At 38.9% G+C, this 16,634-nt stretch overlaps 1 protein-coding gene across 1 annotated transcript in view; it reads right to left on the bottom strand.

Moving 5' to 3' along the window:
• The window catches only part of Nbas (NBAS subunit of NRZ tethering complex), a 248,911-nt gene that overhangs the window by 85,662 nt on the left and 146,615 nt on the right, over positions 1-16,634 (bottom strand). The window contains exons 36-40 of the mRNA XM_048353401.1: positions 15,523-15,690; positions 14,324-14,437; positions 13,858-13,975; positions 2,749-2,825; positions 1,794-1,931 (exon numbers count right to left, since the gene is read on the bottom strand). Of these exons, the coding sequence (XP_048209358.1) occupies positions 1,794-1,931; positions 2,749-2,825; positions 13,858-13,975; positions 14,324-14,437; positions 15,523-15,690 (615 nt within the window). The remainder of the gene's footprint in view (positions 1-1,793; positions 1,932-2,748; positions 2,826-13,857; positions 13,976-14,323; positions 14,438-15,522; positions 15,691-16,634) is intronic.

The following is a 16,634-nucleotide window of genomic DNA, read 5'->3' as shown; positions in this document are numbered from 1 at the left end:
ACAAGAAGACATAATGCATTTCGTCAAAGTAGAGCTTCGTTGTGCTTTAGAGAAAATTACTTGTTACTTTTATATATATACAGCACTAATGAAAAGATAAATGTAAAGGGAACCTGACACATCTCCCCCATATAACCACTTTATTGCATCAATTTATAGCACAGTATATGGAAGTGTATAAAACACACCTGAGATACAAAAGCTAAACAACACTGCCAGAATAATTTTACTATAACTGTACAATTAAGCAATCAAGAAAAGAAACTCAAGACTCTCAAAATAAATACCTTACATCAACTGGGTAAAATAAGAAAACACTATTTCTTGACCAAACAATATCATAATAAAGCTACTCCAAAAATAACACACACCTAATTATGACAGTATCCCTGGAAGCTTAACCTTTGCTGTAGATCATTCACCTACGTTTCTCCACTTCAAATAAAAACTGATGCATCACAACAATAGTTGTTATCACAAATAAAATGTTTTCACATACTTGGAGGTTCTTAGATTGCTTTTGGATGGTTAAAGAAGCTAGAACTGCAGTACACATGTGAAATTATTTTTGCATATCCTGTTTGGGTCAAAGGAGGGAGAATCTTGCTTCATTTGGACTTTAGATTTGTAGATAATGGACTTAAATGTTTGATATATTTACTTACCTATTCCTTAAAAAAAATCAACACAAAAAGTTGATAATCCAAGTATTGGTGGCTCACATTTATTACCTACTGAAGAAGCTGAGATTTGAATATCCTCGTTTGAAGCCAGCGCAGAAAGGAGAGTACATGAAATTCTTATCTCCATTTAATCATCAAAAAGCCATATATGAAAATGTGGCTCAACACTCCCGGATCTGGAGACTGAGGGGACAGCACGATGGAGCACCCTCTGATCTGGGAGTGAAGCCAGATCTGTTCTGCTAAGTGAGCTCACCTGAGGCTCGGGCTGTCAGCCTTGTGCAGAACTGACTGCTCACCTGGGCCTGCTGGGGTCTCCCTCAGACCAGGTGCACACGTCAGGCATGGACAGGCTTGAGCTATGGTTTCTGGTAGTTATAGGAAAGAAGTCTGCCTTTGTATTTGTTTTAAAGTGTAGCATGGTGATTTCTGTTTCTTTTATTTAAGAAGAAAGCATGTTTGGGGGGAAAAAAAAAAAAGAAAATGTGGCTCAAGTGGCAGAGTGCTAACCTTGAGCAGAAAAGCGAAGGAACAGGACCCTAGTACTGAGGTCAAGCCCCTGTACTGAAGTAAATAAATAAACAAATAAGTAAGTAAATAGTAGACAATTTTCCATGCTCACCTTAGATCTATTTTGAACAAATAAACCTAGAGGACCATGATCTCCAGTGGCACATGGATCTTGAAGCCATGGTCAGGTTTTTCAAAAATGAAAAATGAAGGTAAGTCCAAAGCTTAAGCCAAGTAGGGATCCTATTTTTTCAGTATTCCATCTACACAATCACTAGTCTCATATTTCTGGCTTTAAAATGAAAGTATAGTATTAAGTATTTCACAAAGAAACGAGGTTGCTTACTTTCCTAAATTAGACAGTTATCATCCTCTTGGTTAGTAAATTAAAATTTTGCCTCTTTTATTAATTTAATCTTTCCTAAGTAAAGTAAATGCAAAAGCTAAAAGTGAAAAAGTATTTGCAATAAATATTAGGAACTGATCCCTGGAAAAGCAACTATGTCTAAGAGGAAATGCATTCTGGATACAAAGGTGTTGGACTGTTTCAGAGAGGCTTTAGCTGTACACGTTGGTAACAGGGAAACGATGAGGACTTACCCTGTACAGAGGGTGACATTTGTCCCTGAAACAGGGAGCCAGGCGGGCATAGATCTGCAGGCTATAGTAATAAGCCGCCAGCTGTAGAGATAATGCAGAGTGGGCCTGCTTTTCAAAGCACTTGCTGGCATCTACCACCTAGGAAAGAATGTGACAGAATTAACTTAGTGGAAAGGAAATTAAGAACCTTACTATAAATCATTACACTTCTAGTAATGACCCTAGGATTTTGATATAATGTTCCAATCATATCAACTCCAGCCCAAATGCAACCATGATATGAAAATCTAGGAGATTATCAAGGAAGAATCTATGATGTAAAAGTGTATGTAAAGATCTATACTAGTGGCTGGGGATATGGCCTAGTGGCAAGAGTGCTTGCCTCATTGAGATGAAGCCCTGGGTTCGATTCCCCAGCACCACATATACAGAAAATGACCAGAAGTGGTGCTGTGGCTCAAGTGGCAGAGTGCTAGCCCTGAGCAAAAAGAAGCCAGGGACAGTGCTCAGGCCCTGAGTCGAAGCTACAGGACTGGCCAAAAACAAAACAAAACAAGATCTATACTAAAGCTAAGGCAATAGAATTCAATCTCTTGATAATGAATAGGAATGGACAGTACCTAAGAACTATCAGGGAGAAATGACTCACAATTAACAGGCTTACTGGTTTAAAAAAAAAAAAGAAAAGAAAAGAAAAACGGGCTGGGAATGTGGCCTAGTGGCAAGAGCACTTACCTCGTATACATGAAGCCCTGGGTTCAATTCCCCAGCACCACATATATAGAAAATGGCCAGAAGTGGCGCTGTGGCTCAAGTGGCAGAGTGCTAGCCTTGAGCAAAAAGAAGCCAGGGACAGTGCTCAGGCCCTGAGTCCAAGGCCCAGGCCTGGCCAAAAACAAAAAACAAAAAGCTCTAGCATAAAACTTCAGATCTTCTTTGATAACGGTGAACTTACCTGTGGTAAGGCGAGGAGATAAGCAAGAGCCAACATCATATCATTAGGCAAAGCATCACTTGCCAGTTGTAAAAGAACTAAATGCAGGGGGGAAAAAACACATTACTTTTGATTAAGGACCTCTAGGACATTCCTAGTAACTAAGTGTCATGTCTTTAGTCATAAGTGATTTGAACAGATAATTAGCTAAGAGGTCTCTTTAACACTTTTATGCAATCTGCTCAACACCATGTAAATATCGATGACATTTTTAAACTATTTAAAATAACACTCTTGCCTTTACTAAGAAGAAGTATAGCATGTGTTATTTACACATAAGGAAATTCCATTGGGACAGTTTTTGCAAAGTTTAAGAGAAAAGAAGCCAGTGATGGCTGTCTATTACAGTTAGGGCTTTTGATTTGTAAAGACTTAAGGTCAAGCTATAACATTGCAGTTATCAACAACAGCTAATTTGGAGACTGATGAAAGGAATACTAAAGATCAGAGCAATAAAATTTTCTTATAAGTACAAATGTAGGCCAAAAATTTTGATTACTACAGTAGTAAGATGTTTTGTTCTTTCCAAAACACCCCTCTTTATCACTCTGCAAAAAGAAAATCAGCCCTTTGCTTTGTTCATATTTCAAATTATCCCAATAATTAACATTTCCATAGCAATCTGCTCACATCATAGCTTTAATAAGCTAGTACATTGCCAATAAAGCCTCTGTTTATATACAGCATGTTTTAATAAAGTTGCATTCTATTCATAGATTTAGTGACAAATACCAGAAAGTCACCTCAATCATAACATAAAGCCATCATTTTTTTAAAATACATATAGATTCATGATCTGTTCTACTAAAGGGGAGTAGTACAATAATTGTTTATAGTAAATGATATGTGTTTTTAGAAATAGACCATGTGTTTTTTCAAGTATTTGAATTACTTGGAAAAATAATCTAGTTTAGCTGAAATTCTGATAGTGGGGATGAGAGGAGTAGAGAGCAACCAAGAAGGGGTGAACAGTGTCAGAGGCTACCCTAGAAATTCCAACTTGCTTCACAGGAAGGAATACTGAGTTTTTTCCACGTTGCCTCCACAGATGACTGATGGTTAAATACTCATATCCATGTGTGGTTTAAGACTCACAAATTCCATGGACCATTAGTCAGCCTCAGGCCTCCAAAGAAGTCATACAGTTTTAAAACATTTTTTTAGTCAAAAGTTATTCATTTCAGTCTATTTCCAAATTTATCCCTTCGTTCAAATCAATAAAAACTTTCTAAGATGCCTGGAGATAATTAAGTTCCAGTCCTTGAAGAATAATCAGATCAGGACAAGAGAAAGTCTTGGAACAAATAATTTTCAAATCTAATTCTGTACAAACAATTAAAGAGCAAATAAGAATGATGAAATTGGTGCAATATACCCTCAAAGACTATTAAAAACTGAAGGATAAAGGGATTAAGATATAAATTTTAGATGCCAGAATATCAAGCAAGAGATAACCATGAAAACCGAGCCTGCTGAAAATTAGGACTACTTGAGATTTACTTCAGAGTCTAGAAATTACATATTATACTAGCGCACACACACACACGTGCATGTATACACACACACACACACAACACACACATATCTAGATAAACCTCAAGGGCTTCTATTCTGACTGAGGTCTATCATTCAAAACATGCTTGACAGGCCTACATTTTTATTATGAAGGAAGAAAAAAGAATCTAACTGTTTCATTATTAGCAATTGTTAGTAGTTAATTTTCTTTCGTACAGCTTCTCTTTTTATTTTGTGAAGTAACCTTCAATTGTAATCTCATCTACTTTTTTCCTACTCTCTTTCAATTTTCTTTAGATATTTCCCTTCTTTATCATAAAAATTTTGAACCTACATATCAAAATTAGCACTCTCTTCAAAGGCAGCCCCCAAGAGCCTGTATTTCAGGTGTGTGGCTTCTCTCTAGCTATTGTAGAACCTTACTTCTTAGAGTTGTAGCCAGAGCCAACCTCAGAACCACATTGGAAATTAAGTCCCATTACTGACAATCTTATCACACCTCCTTTAAAAAAAAAAAAATCACAACATCCTCTCAACTTTTCCATGTATTTAATGTGCACTTGGCTATTTCCAAAAACTAAAGTACCCTCAAGGGATGAAACATGCTACTACCAAAGACCCAAAAGAAATCCCAAAATAAATACATCCCAATAACAGATGAGACAAATACAAACCTCCAGGAGACATTTTTGAATGGGCTATCTGAATTCCCTAAGTTTATTATAAAAACTACTGCACTCTATCAGACACAAGTCACAAATAGCTACTAACATTTTTGAACACATATAAGTGACTACAAGGTTTGTTACCAGGCAAAAATAAGGAAATACAGTTCATTTCTATGAGCTCAAAGTAAACACAAAAACTGTGCTTAGAGTCATCATTAGCCACAGGGTCACTACTGTCACCAAACAATGAAAACCGTCGCTCCAAGGCAAATAGCATCTACGTGACTTCAGATATGTAGCTTTGTGAACCAAGGAGGTGGGTTTGTTCTGTGTTTGAATTATGATGAATTGCCATTTGGAGACATTGCTACCCAAGGAGAGGCTGCCCTCCTAGTCCAGTTAATAGTGTGAGCTGAGCATTGACATGCAAACCAACCAACCCAAATCCAGGCTCTGAACCAAAAGATCTATCTTGCCTTTCATACTCCAAAAGGCAATTATCTCCTGTCTTACTCAAAATGAGGCCAGCTTCCCGACAGAGTCCACCCTCTGCAGCATAGAGCTGGAAAAATGATTCGTACCACCCAATGTTCCACATGCCTAAGCATACCCACCTGCTGCCAGCTGCCCTCCCCTGCCATGAAAAACACAGTAACGTATACCAGGAATGCCCTGGCTGATTCTGCCTCTAACCAGCCATGTGCTTTCCTGCTGCGCCTACTGTTTTAGAAATCTAGATCAACATCTTCATGACAATCACTTCCATGCCTGCCTGCCTCCTGACATCTGAAAAAAGTCAAATTTCAGATACATTTTAGAAAAACTCAAACTAAAATATGAATTAGAAAAACCTCAGGCAGAATGATGCATCAGGAAAGAAACCATATTCAAAACTACAAGGCTACGGGACCAAAGTTCAGGTCTATCACGGGTTTATATCAGTATCTACATGATCTGGCCTTTAGTCATGCTGCATACATATATGTACTACCCAATACCCTCATCAGCATGGACCGGGAGCACCCACTAATCAAACACTGACATTTCTGCTGCAAAACCTTTCTTCTTTTTATGGGGGGGTGTGGGGAGGGGGGCTGGTACTGGGGTATGAACTCAGATCCTCATGTATGACAGGCAATGGCTCTACCAGTTGAGTCAAGTCCTGTGCACATTTTAGTTTTTTAATTTTATTTGTATCTTGATGCAGTTGTACAAAGGAGTTGCCATTAAAAAGCGGTATATGAATACAACAGATCTTGAGTAATGTCAACCCCCTTGCATCATTCCCCTTCAGCCCTTCCAACCTCACCTCTTCCCTCAGTTTTCTTAATTTTGTAGAATATGCACTGAATTTTAAAACTGCAACACCCCGGCTTCCTATCTTCATTCATCTACCCTCTTCCCCTTGATCCTACCCCCTATTTTCAAATACCCGATTTTTGGTGTTTATTTTGTTGCACTGTGAGTTAACCTTTCTAAGGAATTACATCATTTGAGTTCTCTCCTGAATCTACCATATTTCAATTAACACACTTGTGTATAATTGGATTTTACCCCAAAGTGGATATTTATATACTTATAGATTTATTATAGCTTCTACATATGAGACAAAACATATATCCTTGGTCTTTCTGGGCTTAACTTCAATTAATGACCAATAAAACAGAATAGAAGACCCAGAAATAAACTCACATCTAAACCTATATCTAGTATTTGATAAGGGAGCCAAACACATCAGATGTAAGAAAGACAGCCTCTTCAACAAATGGTGCTGGTAAAACTAGACATCCACATGCAGAAACTAAAACCGGATCCCCATCTACCACCTTGTACCAGTTACAATTCAAAATGGATCAAGGACCTCAATGTTAGACCTGAAACCATGAAGATATTACAGGAAGGAGTAGAGAAACATTAGGACTCCTCAGCACAGGCAGAAACTTTCTGAGTAAAGATGCAGAAGCACAGCCCATTTGTTGAGATGGGGTTTTGTTAACTTTGTGCTCGGGCTTTCTTCAAACTGCATTTACATCTCCATCATTAGAGATCATTACATCTCCACTAGCTTTGTATTCTATGCCCTGTTATATAACATCAAATGTTCACAGTGAGAAAGAGAGGCAAAAATTGGAAATTGTGTCATGTCAGTTTAGTTCAGGTTTTGATGACATACAAGTTACCAAAAAATCACTCTGGTGTTCAAAACATTTTAGATTTGGGACCTGAGTATCACTTGCCTAGTATATAACTATGATTAAATAAGGTACAGGATTTCAAGTGCACAGTAGCTCCCTGGCATACATAAAGTACCCGGTGTCCCCTTCTCCCTCTGTAAATGACAGGCTGAAGCTTGAACCAATACAAATGATTTTCTTCAGTTAGGACACATTATAATTTCCCCTGAAATCAAATGACTGATAATGGGTTATTCTATTAATAGTTACCACAGTGGTAACAGAGGCAATTATTATCTTATATAAGTCACAATTATTAATGAATTAATGACTTCATCTAAGCATGAGGATTAATTTCACTCAAAAGAGCAGTAGACTTAACAGTCACACCTGGATAATTAGGGTGCTTGCACTCTTGTATGTATTGTGGAATATACACAATCAAGTGAATCAATTACCCCTTCCATGCTCTCTATGGAAGAAGTTTTCCTCCACTTACAAAAGGAGGTTTAAAGCCCCTTTAAGTTCTTTTCTATCATGCCAGTCTTAGCAACTAGGCATTCCAACAAGTTCAAAATCCCCCTTCATTCTCATTGCTAAATTTCTTAGATAAGTGCTTGACTATATTGTAGCCACTCTCTTGATTCTCAGTACCTAAGTCCTTCCAACCTGTGTTTCAACTGATTATTGCTCTCTCCAAAGCCACCAAACCCAATAGTTTTGTTTGTGTGTGCTCTCTCCTCTCTCTTCCTTCCCTCCCTACTTCACTGAAGTAATAGCCCTTATTGAGCTTTAAGGGCAAGAGCTCACCTGCAGCTACCTCCAAAGCATTATAATCCTCTCCTTCCCCTCCTCCCACTCCCCTAGGGTAGGTATATCATTTCACCACCATCTCTTAGTACCACTGCACATGTTCTGTTCTGGAGAACTTAACCATACTCCTAATTTCAAGAGGTAGCTATTCAAGATATTAAGATTTTTTTAACTTAATTTTTAGAAGTAGCCAATTTTGCCCTAAATTAGTCAGTCTTGAACCAATATCTTCCATATTTCTGAAATAAGACTATTCTCTCATTAAGCTATGCTGAAACTATCAGAAGTCCACCATCTCCAGCTTTATCTTCCTTCCTGTCCCCAACATACAGGACATGAACAATTCCCACTGGGCTACCTCCAAAACCTCCCCAGAACTTTGACACATTGTTCTGTTTTAGCTCCCAGTAACCTGAGAGTTAGGGTTTTATTGCTCAAAAACTGGACTCTTTGAGGTGTCCTGTTTCCACTCTCCTTGCTCTTCTCTGGTCACCATGGCATCCCAATTCAGCTCTTGTTTGGAGGTGAATTGGTTGGTTGCTGTTGTTTTTGTTCTTACTCTCCTCTCTGGACTTCATGGCTAGGTTTCCTAGCAGTGTTACGTGTATTTGCTGACTGCTGGTCTTTGAGACAGGAGTCCACCATGCAGGCACTGGCCTTTTAATAAAGACTCCAAGATTTGATCCTTTTAAAAAAAAAATTGGATTCTTTGAAGAACTTCCCAACTCCTCCTTTCATAGGTCTTCAGTCTCCTTCTAGACTCTTCTTAAAAGAGCAGTGCCCAGGGGCTGGGGATATAGCCTAGTGGCAAGAGTGCCTGCCTCGGATACACGAGGCCCTAGGTTCGATTCCCCAGCACCACATATACAGAAAACGGCCAGAGGCGGCGCTGTGGCTCAAGTGGCAGAGTGCTAGCCTTGAGCGGGAAGAAGCCAGGGACGGTGCTCGGGCCCTGAGTCCAAGGACCAGGACTGGCCAAAAAAAAAAAAAAAAAAAGAGCAGTGCCCATAGCAAGTTTAATCAAGCTAATCAAGCACAGTGTAATGATGTTAGTCTTTAGCTTAGAAAAATTGCTCTACTAGTTTTCTATTGTCTAAATTTAAAAATTCTATTAGGTGGGGGCTGGGAATATGGCCTAGTGGCAAGAGTGCTTGCCTCGTATACATGAGGCCCTGGGTTCGATTCCTCAGCACCACATATACAGAAAATGGCCAGAAGTGGCCCTGTGGCTCAAGTGGCAGAGTGCTAGCCTTGAGCAAAAAGAAGCCAGGGACAGTGCTCAGGCCCTGAGGTTCACGGCCTAGGACTGGCCAAAAAAAAAAAAAAAAAATTCTATTAGGGCCAGGTGTAGAGCCAAATTTCTATAACTCCAACACTTGGAAAACAGAGGGAAGAGTATCATGAGTTCTAAGCCAGCCTCTATCAAAATAAACTTTAAGCGCTGGTATGGTAGCTCATGGTGGGGCACTGGGGGAAGAAGGGCATGCACAGGTAAGAGATAAAGAGGATCACAGTTCGACATCACATAAGCAAACATTATGGAGACCTGACATCTCAATAAAATAAGCTGGGATATGGTATCATGTGTCTGTCATCCAAGGGACATAGGAGGTGTATGCAGGAGAAGTGCTGAAAAAAAAGGAGGAGGGGGGCCCTACATTACTAAAGCAAGCAAAGGTTAAGGGTGTGTGCCTTAAGTGATGGAGTGCCTGCCTAGCAAGCTTAAGACCCTGAAATCAATCCCTAATGACTGGAGGAAAAGAAAATCTTTTAAAAAATATATCCTATTTGACATGTAAGGTCTGTATAACCAAGGGTCAACCTTAATTGTGGTTTAAGTGATATTATTCCTTCCAGAAAAATCACTCTGATACCCCAGCTCCACCAATGCTCAAGAAATCTCCATAAACAACATACACAGCAATAATAATAAAATTGTAAACATTATAAACTATTTTTCCTATGAGCCAGAATGAAGCTACAGATGCTTTCTGGGACTTAGCTCCAAATAGCCTTGAAAGAATTTTGAATCTTTAGTTTTTTATACAAGCTTGGAAGTTTATATAAATAGATCAATCTCAGAAATGCAGGTATCTCTGAAAACAAACAAGAGTTTTATAAGATAGGTATCATGCCTAGGAGTATTTACTAGGCTCTTAACAATCTCATGCTAATGATCTTAATGATAATCTTAGCCCCCCTTTCTTTTTATGGTGAATGGACACATTCACAGGGTACATTCCTGGGAGTATTGGGCCAAGCAAACACTTGTAACTAATTGTCACATGACCATGTGTTCTTTAAATTCCTATTTCAAGCCAAGTCCTCTACAAAAGCCCTCTACCAGTCCTGCAGTAGATCTGCTCACAAAGTTCATCCACTGAAACATGGATAGGCTCCTAGAATCCATTTCCACTCCCAGGAAAGGTAAGGGTTTCCAGAAGTCTCTACATAAGATAGGCCTTCATTCATGAGCTGACTTCTTCCAATTAACCCTAAGAAAGAGGTGCTTGGACTTTCTATTCCTATCTGGGTAATATGCCCTGTACCTGATGAACTCCAGAGCAAGTCATTCTATTTAAATTCTTATGAGACTGGGTTCTCTCCCTGACACAGCCCTCCAGTGTATGAAAACCACAAACTTGAGATACAGTATAAAAAACATGGGGTAGGTAAGGGAGGTACTGAAAGCAGACCAAAACTGGAAGTAGATGCCATCTACAAGAAGAAGTGGCACTGGTGAATTTCGTTGCCCAGTGTCTATCTACACCAAACAGAAAATCCAAGATCCTGGGAAATCCCAGCAGCCAGACAGTAGGGCAGGCCTAGCAGTTTATTGTGTAACTCAAAAAAACATACATTAACCCCTAATTCTATACTACATGTATCTAATGGAAATAAAACCTGAGAGAAATTAAATGCATATCCACAAGAACACTTCTACCAGGAAGTCCACAAGCCTTTTCAGAGTAGTCATAAACTGGAACTAGCCTTAATGCTTAGTCAAAGGAAAATAAACTATTTCAAATTCATACAAAGTAAAACAGAAACCAACAAATACAACTGAAGGTCACAGCATGATGTACCTCAAAACTTTCACATCAAATATCACAAAAAATGAAGACATGCCATATGACTCCAATATATAAACTGAGAGCTACAGAATGATTCTAGCAGCAGAAGACTCAGAGCATACAGAACTTTCAAGGGAGGTAAGAGGTAAGGACTTTCTGGGGTGATAGTAAATTTCTATGTCTTAAGTGAAGGGTCACAAAGATGCTGTATTTTTTTTTAACCCAGCTGTATAATTTTTCTACTTTACTGTTTATAAACTTTGTCTCATACAAAATCAATAAAGAGAGGGGAAAACTGGGGGAGAGCAAGGGAAGGGGTGTCATTGTCCAGAAAGAATGTGCTCTTTACCTGACTTACATAAATATGACCCCTCTGCATATCACCTTTATAATAACAATAAAATATTTACAAAAAAATTAATAAATAGTAACTCTGGTCAAAGAAAATCACAGTGTATAGTGTCACAGGATAAACTACCCTGGAGCCAGCAACTAATTCTGAAATAAACCAAAAATAAGTTGGGTTGGGTAGATGCATAGAGGGCAAAAGTAATGTGTTGAATATACAATAAGTATGGTAAAATGTAAATGTGAGCTCTAGTTACAAGGTCTATGGAAGATCAGTATCAATGTAAATGTTTTTAAATTTTTCTGTGAATTTAAATTTTTCTTAATAAAATGTTGGGAAAAGAAAAGAGGTCTGCTCTGACGATGATGTGAAATGTTACAACCTTCTGTCAAACATTTATTCCCCAAAGGAGGCTTCCTTCAGGACAATACAGGCCTGCTCATCAGACTCAGAGAGCAAAGCTTCAGGCCATGCTGCATTGCTCCAGGACTAGAAGACATGCAGGTGTCCATCCTTCAACCGCCTTAGTCCTACAACCACCTTAGATAGGACTCAGGCCCAGTGGAGATTAAACTTCCTCCACAACTGCTGCCAAAGCACTCTTGACTTCTCCCTCTCACAAGATTACAACTCATTTATCTCTTCAACCCAAGTGCCCAACCAAGGGCCCCTTCTAGCTAAGAGATGAGACTGAGGAGTTGGACAAGGGCTATCACCCCTATCCTTGGTCATCAAAACTTCCCTTTCTGGGTTGGCGGTATTACTCAGGTAGGTGGAAGAGCACCAACTGAGTAAACAAGCCAAACAAATATGAGCTGGGCTCAAAAACTTTCCTAGCATCTATCACTGAGACTCAGTGTTGCTTACAAAGTAGAAATCACGTTCCATATATAGGAAGCCACTCCATTTTGGAATCTCCAAGCCATTTGAAGTAACATTTGACAAAATCACAAAAAGGATGAGAAGTAAGGTTGGTCCCACACAGGTTTCACTAGAATCCATAAGATATCCCGGTTTTAAATGTGTTATTTATTTTAAAAAAAGAAGTCCTGCCATACTTTGAGCAGGTTGAGGTTAATCTGCAATGCTACTCCTAAAACTTGAATGTAATACATTTTTAATCTAGTCAGAGAGCCAAAATTCGATGAAATCTATGCCTAAGCCTTCAAGCACTAATTCTGGGCAGAATCAGTGCCTCTAGAAAGCACTTTGTGATAAATTTTATTCCAGAACTAAATTCACAAAGAAAAGTTGCCAGCATCATTGATTTGGCCATTCAATCATTCATTTAGCTAAATAAATAATGATCAATTTTCTTTAGCTAGTCCCCATAAAAAAACCTTTTCATCAACTTTATTTTTAAAAAGTCTAAAAGGCAGATCATTTTTGGAAGTCTAATTTACAGTATAACCTGCTTCCATCCTAATCAGGAATCACATTTGTGACATGATTTTTAATTTGTGTCACTCAACATGTAACAATCTTCAACTACTGAGTTTCTGCCAGTTATTTGATATTACAAAATAGCCAAAGATATCTTTTCCAAATAAATTAACATTACCCAAAGATATCAAATTCAAAAACATAAAGTTTCATAAAAAAACACAAATGTAAGGAAAAAGGAAGATTACTATGAAAATCTTCCTTGTATTCAAGGTATATAGTATATTAAGAGAATATACAATATACCTTTCCTTAACTCTGAAATACTTCCCTATTCAGTAACATTTCATTTGTTTTTTAAATGTTCCTCAGTAAGCTTAGATTTGTTTCTATGAAGGATCATTTAAATCTGAGTGTCAGAAAAGATCATTTGGAAAAGCACTGGGGAAGAAAGAAAAATCCCTATGTTTTTTATTTGTTTGTTTTGCCAGTGCAGGGGGGGTAGGGAGATAGGGGGTGGGGGGGGAACGATGACAACAACTTGGGACTCAGGGCCTGAGCACTGTCCCTGGCTTCTTTTTGCTCAAGGCTAGCAGCACTCTACCACTTGAGCCACAGCGCCACTTCGGGCTCTTTCTATATATGTGGTGCTGAGGAATCAAACCCAGGGCTTCATGTATACAAGGCAAACACTCTACCACTAGGCCATATTCCCAGCCCTGTATATGTATTTTTTTCCCCAAAACTCTACAAGGAAAGGTCTACCTATAGGTCTATATCCAGTTAAGCATAAAACTATACAGTAACTACTTATTGAGTATGATACAGCATTCACTATGATAATCACTTTACATAATTAGCAAGTTAAAGAGAGGAATTCTATCTTAGCTGTCTTTTCAAATCCTCAATAAAGGATCCAGAAAAAAAATAGGTTCTCAAAAAGTAGATTGAACTATGAATCAATGATTTGAGTGGATGGTGGTGTCAAGTTAGCCAATTATAAACTACTGAAATTTTCCTCTCATTAATTCACACAGTATTACTGTTCTCTTAATAGTAATTCCACTCTTTTGTGAAACTAAGTCTTTTCTTACCTTCTGTAGTCGGAAACACTTCTTCAGTTTTAGCCTCTGCAAGTTTTCCAGTTCTCAGTAACACTTGGGCAAAGCTTTCCATTGAGTCATGCTGGTAGGTGTCATAGGTCACTTCCCACTAGACAAAAGCAGCAGGCTCACCTTTAATAGGCTGACTTTACTTCTAAGAACATGTTCTTAAAAATACAACTGCAGGATTTTATGACTTCCAGTGACTTGAAGAGTAGCTCCTCATTATATATTATTATTTTATCTAATATATCCAATAAATTATCTCATAATATGTCACAATATGTACCCAACTAATAAACATAAACCAATGGCCCTAGATCCTCCAATCTCAGCCACTTAAGTAGCTAGGATTACAGGCATGAGCCACCAACACCCTGCTGAGTTGGTTCTTTTTTTTTACACTGCTACAATACCATGACAGCTTGATATCTCTTTTTAGGCACATTGTCCTTACCTCACTGACAAAGGGATTTGAGATGACGGACTCATAAAAGGGATGACAGCCTTGCTTTTCTAGATCTTCATTGGCCACAGTTCCCATTCGATAAGCACCACCAAATTCTTGCCCCTAAATGTAACAAAGAACAGTAGATAAAAAGAGAGAGAAAAGAGGAGAAAGGAGAGAGAAAAAAGGAGCAAGAAAGAGGGAGAAAAGGCTGAATTCTGGAGACTTTTACTGACAGGCTTTCAGTGGCCAAAAGCAAGGGTGTCAGAGTGACACAGGACTCAGCAGAGAAGGTGAGAGTAACAGCTACTTTCTACAAGCAGCACTTCAACCACCCTCCAGCACCTGCGGATTTTCCTGGTCACATTGACATCAATGAATCAGACACTGAAGCAATCAGTGTAATACACATGGTGAGTGCACTTTACCAGTCAGTGCAACCATCCTAATACCTTATTTTGACATGGCACTGCCCTCCTCAAAAAGCTTCAGTAGCTCTGAAGAAGGCAAAAAACTCCTTTGTTCTCCTACTGGCCCTGATCTCTACTCCCAGAATGGACACAAGAGTGTTCGGCTGCCACCAAATTAACTACTAACACTTTCACCCAAGTGCATGCCTCTAGGAATATAGCAAAAGCCAACTTTGATAGAATCCTTTTTCTTTCTCATCTCACTAAATTGTCACTATGATATATAAACCAAACTTTACCGAAATGAGTATCAGTGTTTTTGGAAACTCCTTCATGGGAGTATCTTTTATGTATGGGATAGATTATTCACTCTCCATCTGATGGGAGGCCTAGATGACTTTAGGTTGCGCGCACATGCATGCGTGCATGTGTGTATGTGTGTGTGTGTGCACGCGCGCATGTGTGTGTGTGTGTATTCTGGAGCTTGAATTCAGGGCCTGGGCACTGTCCCTGAGCTTTTACTGATCAAGGCTAGACCTCTACCACTTGAGCCACAGCACTGCTTCCAGCTTTTTCTGTTCTTTTGATGGTTAATTGAAGAAGAGAGTCTCATGGACTTTCATGCTGATCTGGCTTTGAACTGAAATCTTCCACCAGCCTCCTGAGTAGCCAGGATTACAGATAGGAGCCACTAACGCCCAGACTAGATGTTGTTTGAATAATCAAAAATTTAACAGTGAAAAGAGATGAAAAGCGGTGCTAATAAACTGACTTTATAAAGAAGGATGCCTTGCTTACCTGGAGAGGCCGGAGGTACGTGAGAGACTTCTTCCACCACTGCCCATCGCTGACAGCCTGCAGCACTGCCTTGGTGGTGGTGGTAGTGTTGGAAAGAACTTTCATGGTGGTGGCTGTGGTCCAGTGTAACAGATCAGCTGAGCTGTTGCCTGGAGCACTTACTTCATTCTGCATTGTAAAAGGTAAAATATTACCAGATTGAAAGTATGCAGGAATAAGAACTGGGCTGGCAGGGATAGTCAGACTGCCCTGGAAGATCAGATGTTAGATGTGGAGATCAGGAAACTTAGAAGTTCATCTTAGTAACAAGTGAAACTAAGCACCAATAGCATACTGTTTCTTCTTTTTATTCAGTTATTTTTATTTTTTTATTTTTTTCTTATTTATTGTCAAAGTGATGTACAGAGAGGTTACAGTTTCATACGTTAGGCATTGGGTACATTTCTTGTACTGTTTGTTACATCCTCCCTCATTCCCCCTTCTCGCCTCCCCCTTTCCCTGTCCCCCCATGAGCTGTTCAGTTGGTTTACACCAAATGGTTTTGCAAGTATTGCTTCTGTGCTTTTTTCCATCATCACTGTTGCATTTATTCATACTTAGTAAAATTAATTAGAAGTTTAAAAATATGGGTTTAAATACACACAAAATAGAACATACATGAAAATAATAAGTGTCTCACTATGGATAACTTATAGAACTAAATGACTGCAGATAGAATGAACTTCAGTCTTTTCTGCATTTTCAGTTCATGTAGGAACTTTGTATATTTCAAATTATAGTGGACCTGTGGCTCAGGGATCTGGGCGCTGGTAGCCCATGTCTATAATCCTAGTGACTCAGGAGGCTGACATCTGAGGATCCTGGTTTCCACCCATCCCTGGCTGGAAATTCCTTGATACTCTTATTGCCAACTAACCACCAGAAAACCAGAACTGGTGGTGTGGCCCAGTAGTAGAGTGCTATACTTGAGCAAAAGAGCTCAGAGACAGCACCCAAGCCCTGAGTTCAAGCCATAGAATGGCGTGTGCATAGATGTGTGCACATGCACACATGCACACATATCAATTTATCATACTTTCTGAAAGTAATGCTATTAGCTAATTTTTTTTTTT

This window comes from Perognathus longimembris, chromosome 8 (genome assembly GCF_023159225.1).
Source record: "Perognathus longimembris pacificus isolate PPM17 chromosome 8, ASM2315922v1, whole genome shotgun sequence".
NCBI classification, from domain to species: domain Eukaryota; kingdom Metazoa; phylum Chordata; class Mammalia; order Rodentia; family Heteromyidae; genus Perognathus; species Perognathus longimembris.
This window is presented reverse-complemented; position numbering and strand designations above follow the sequence as displayed.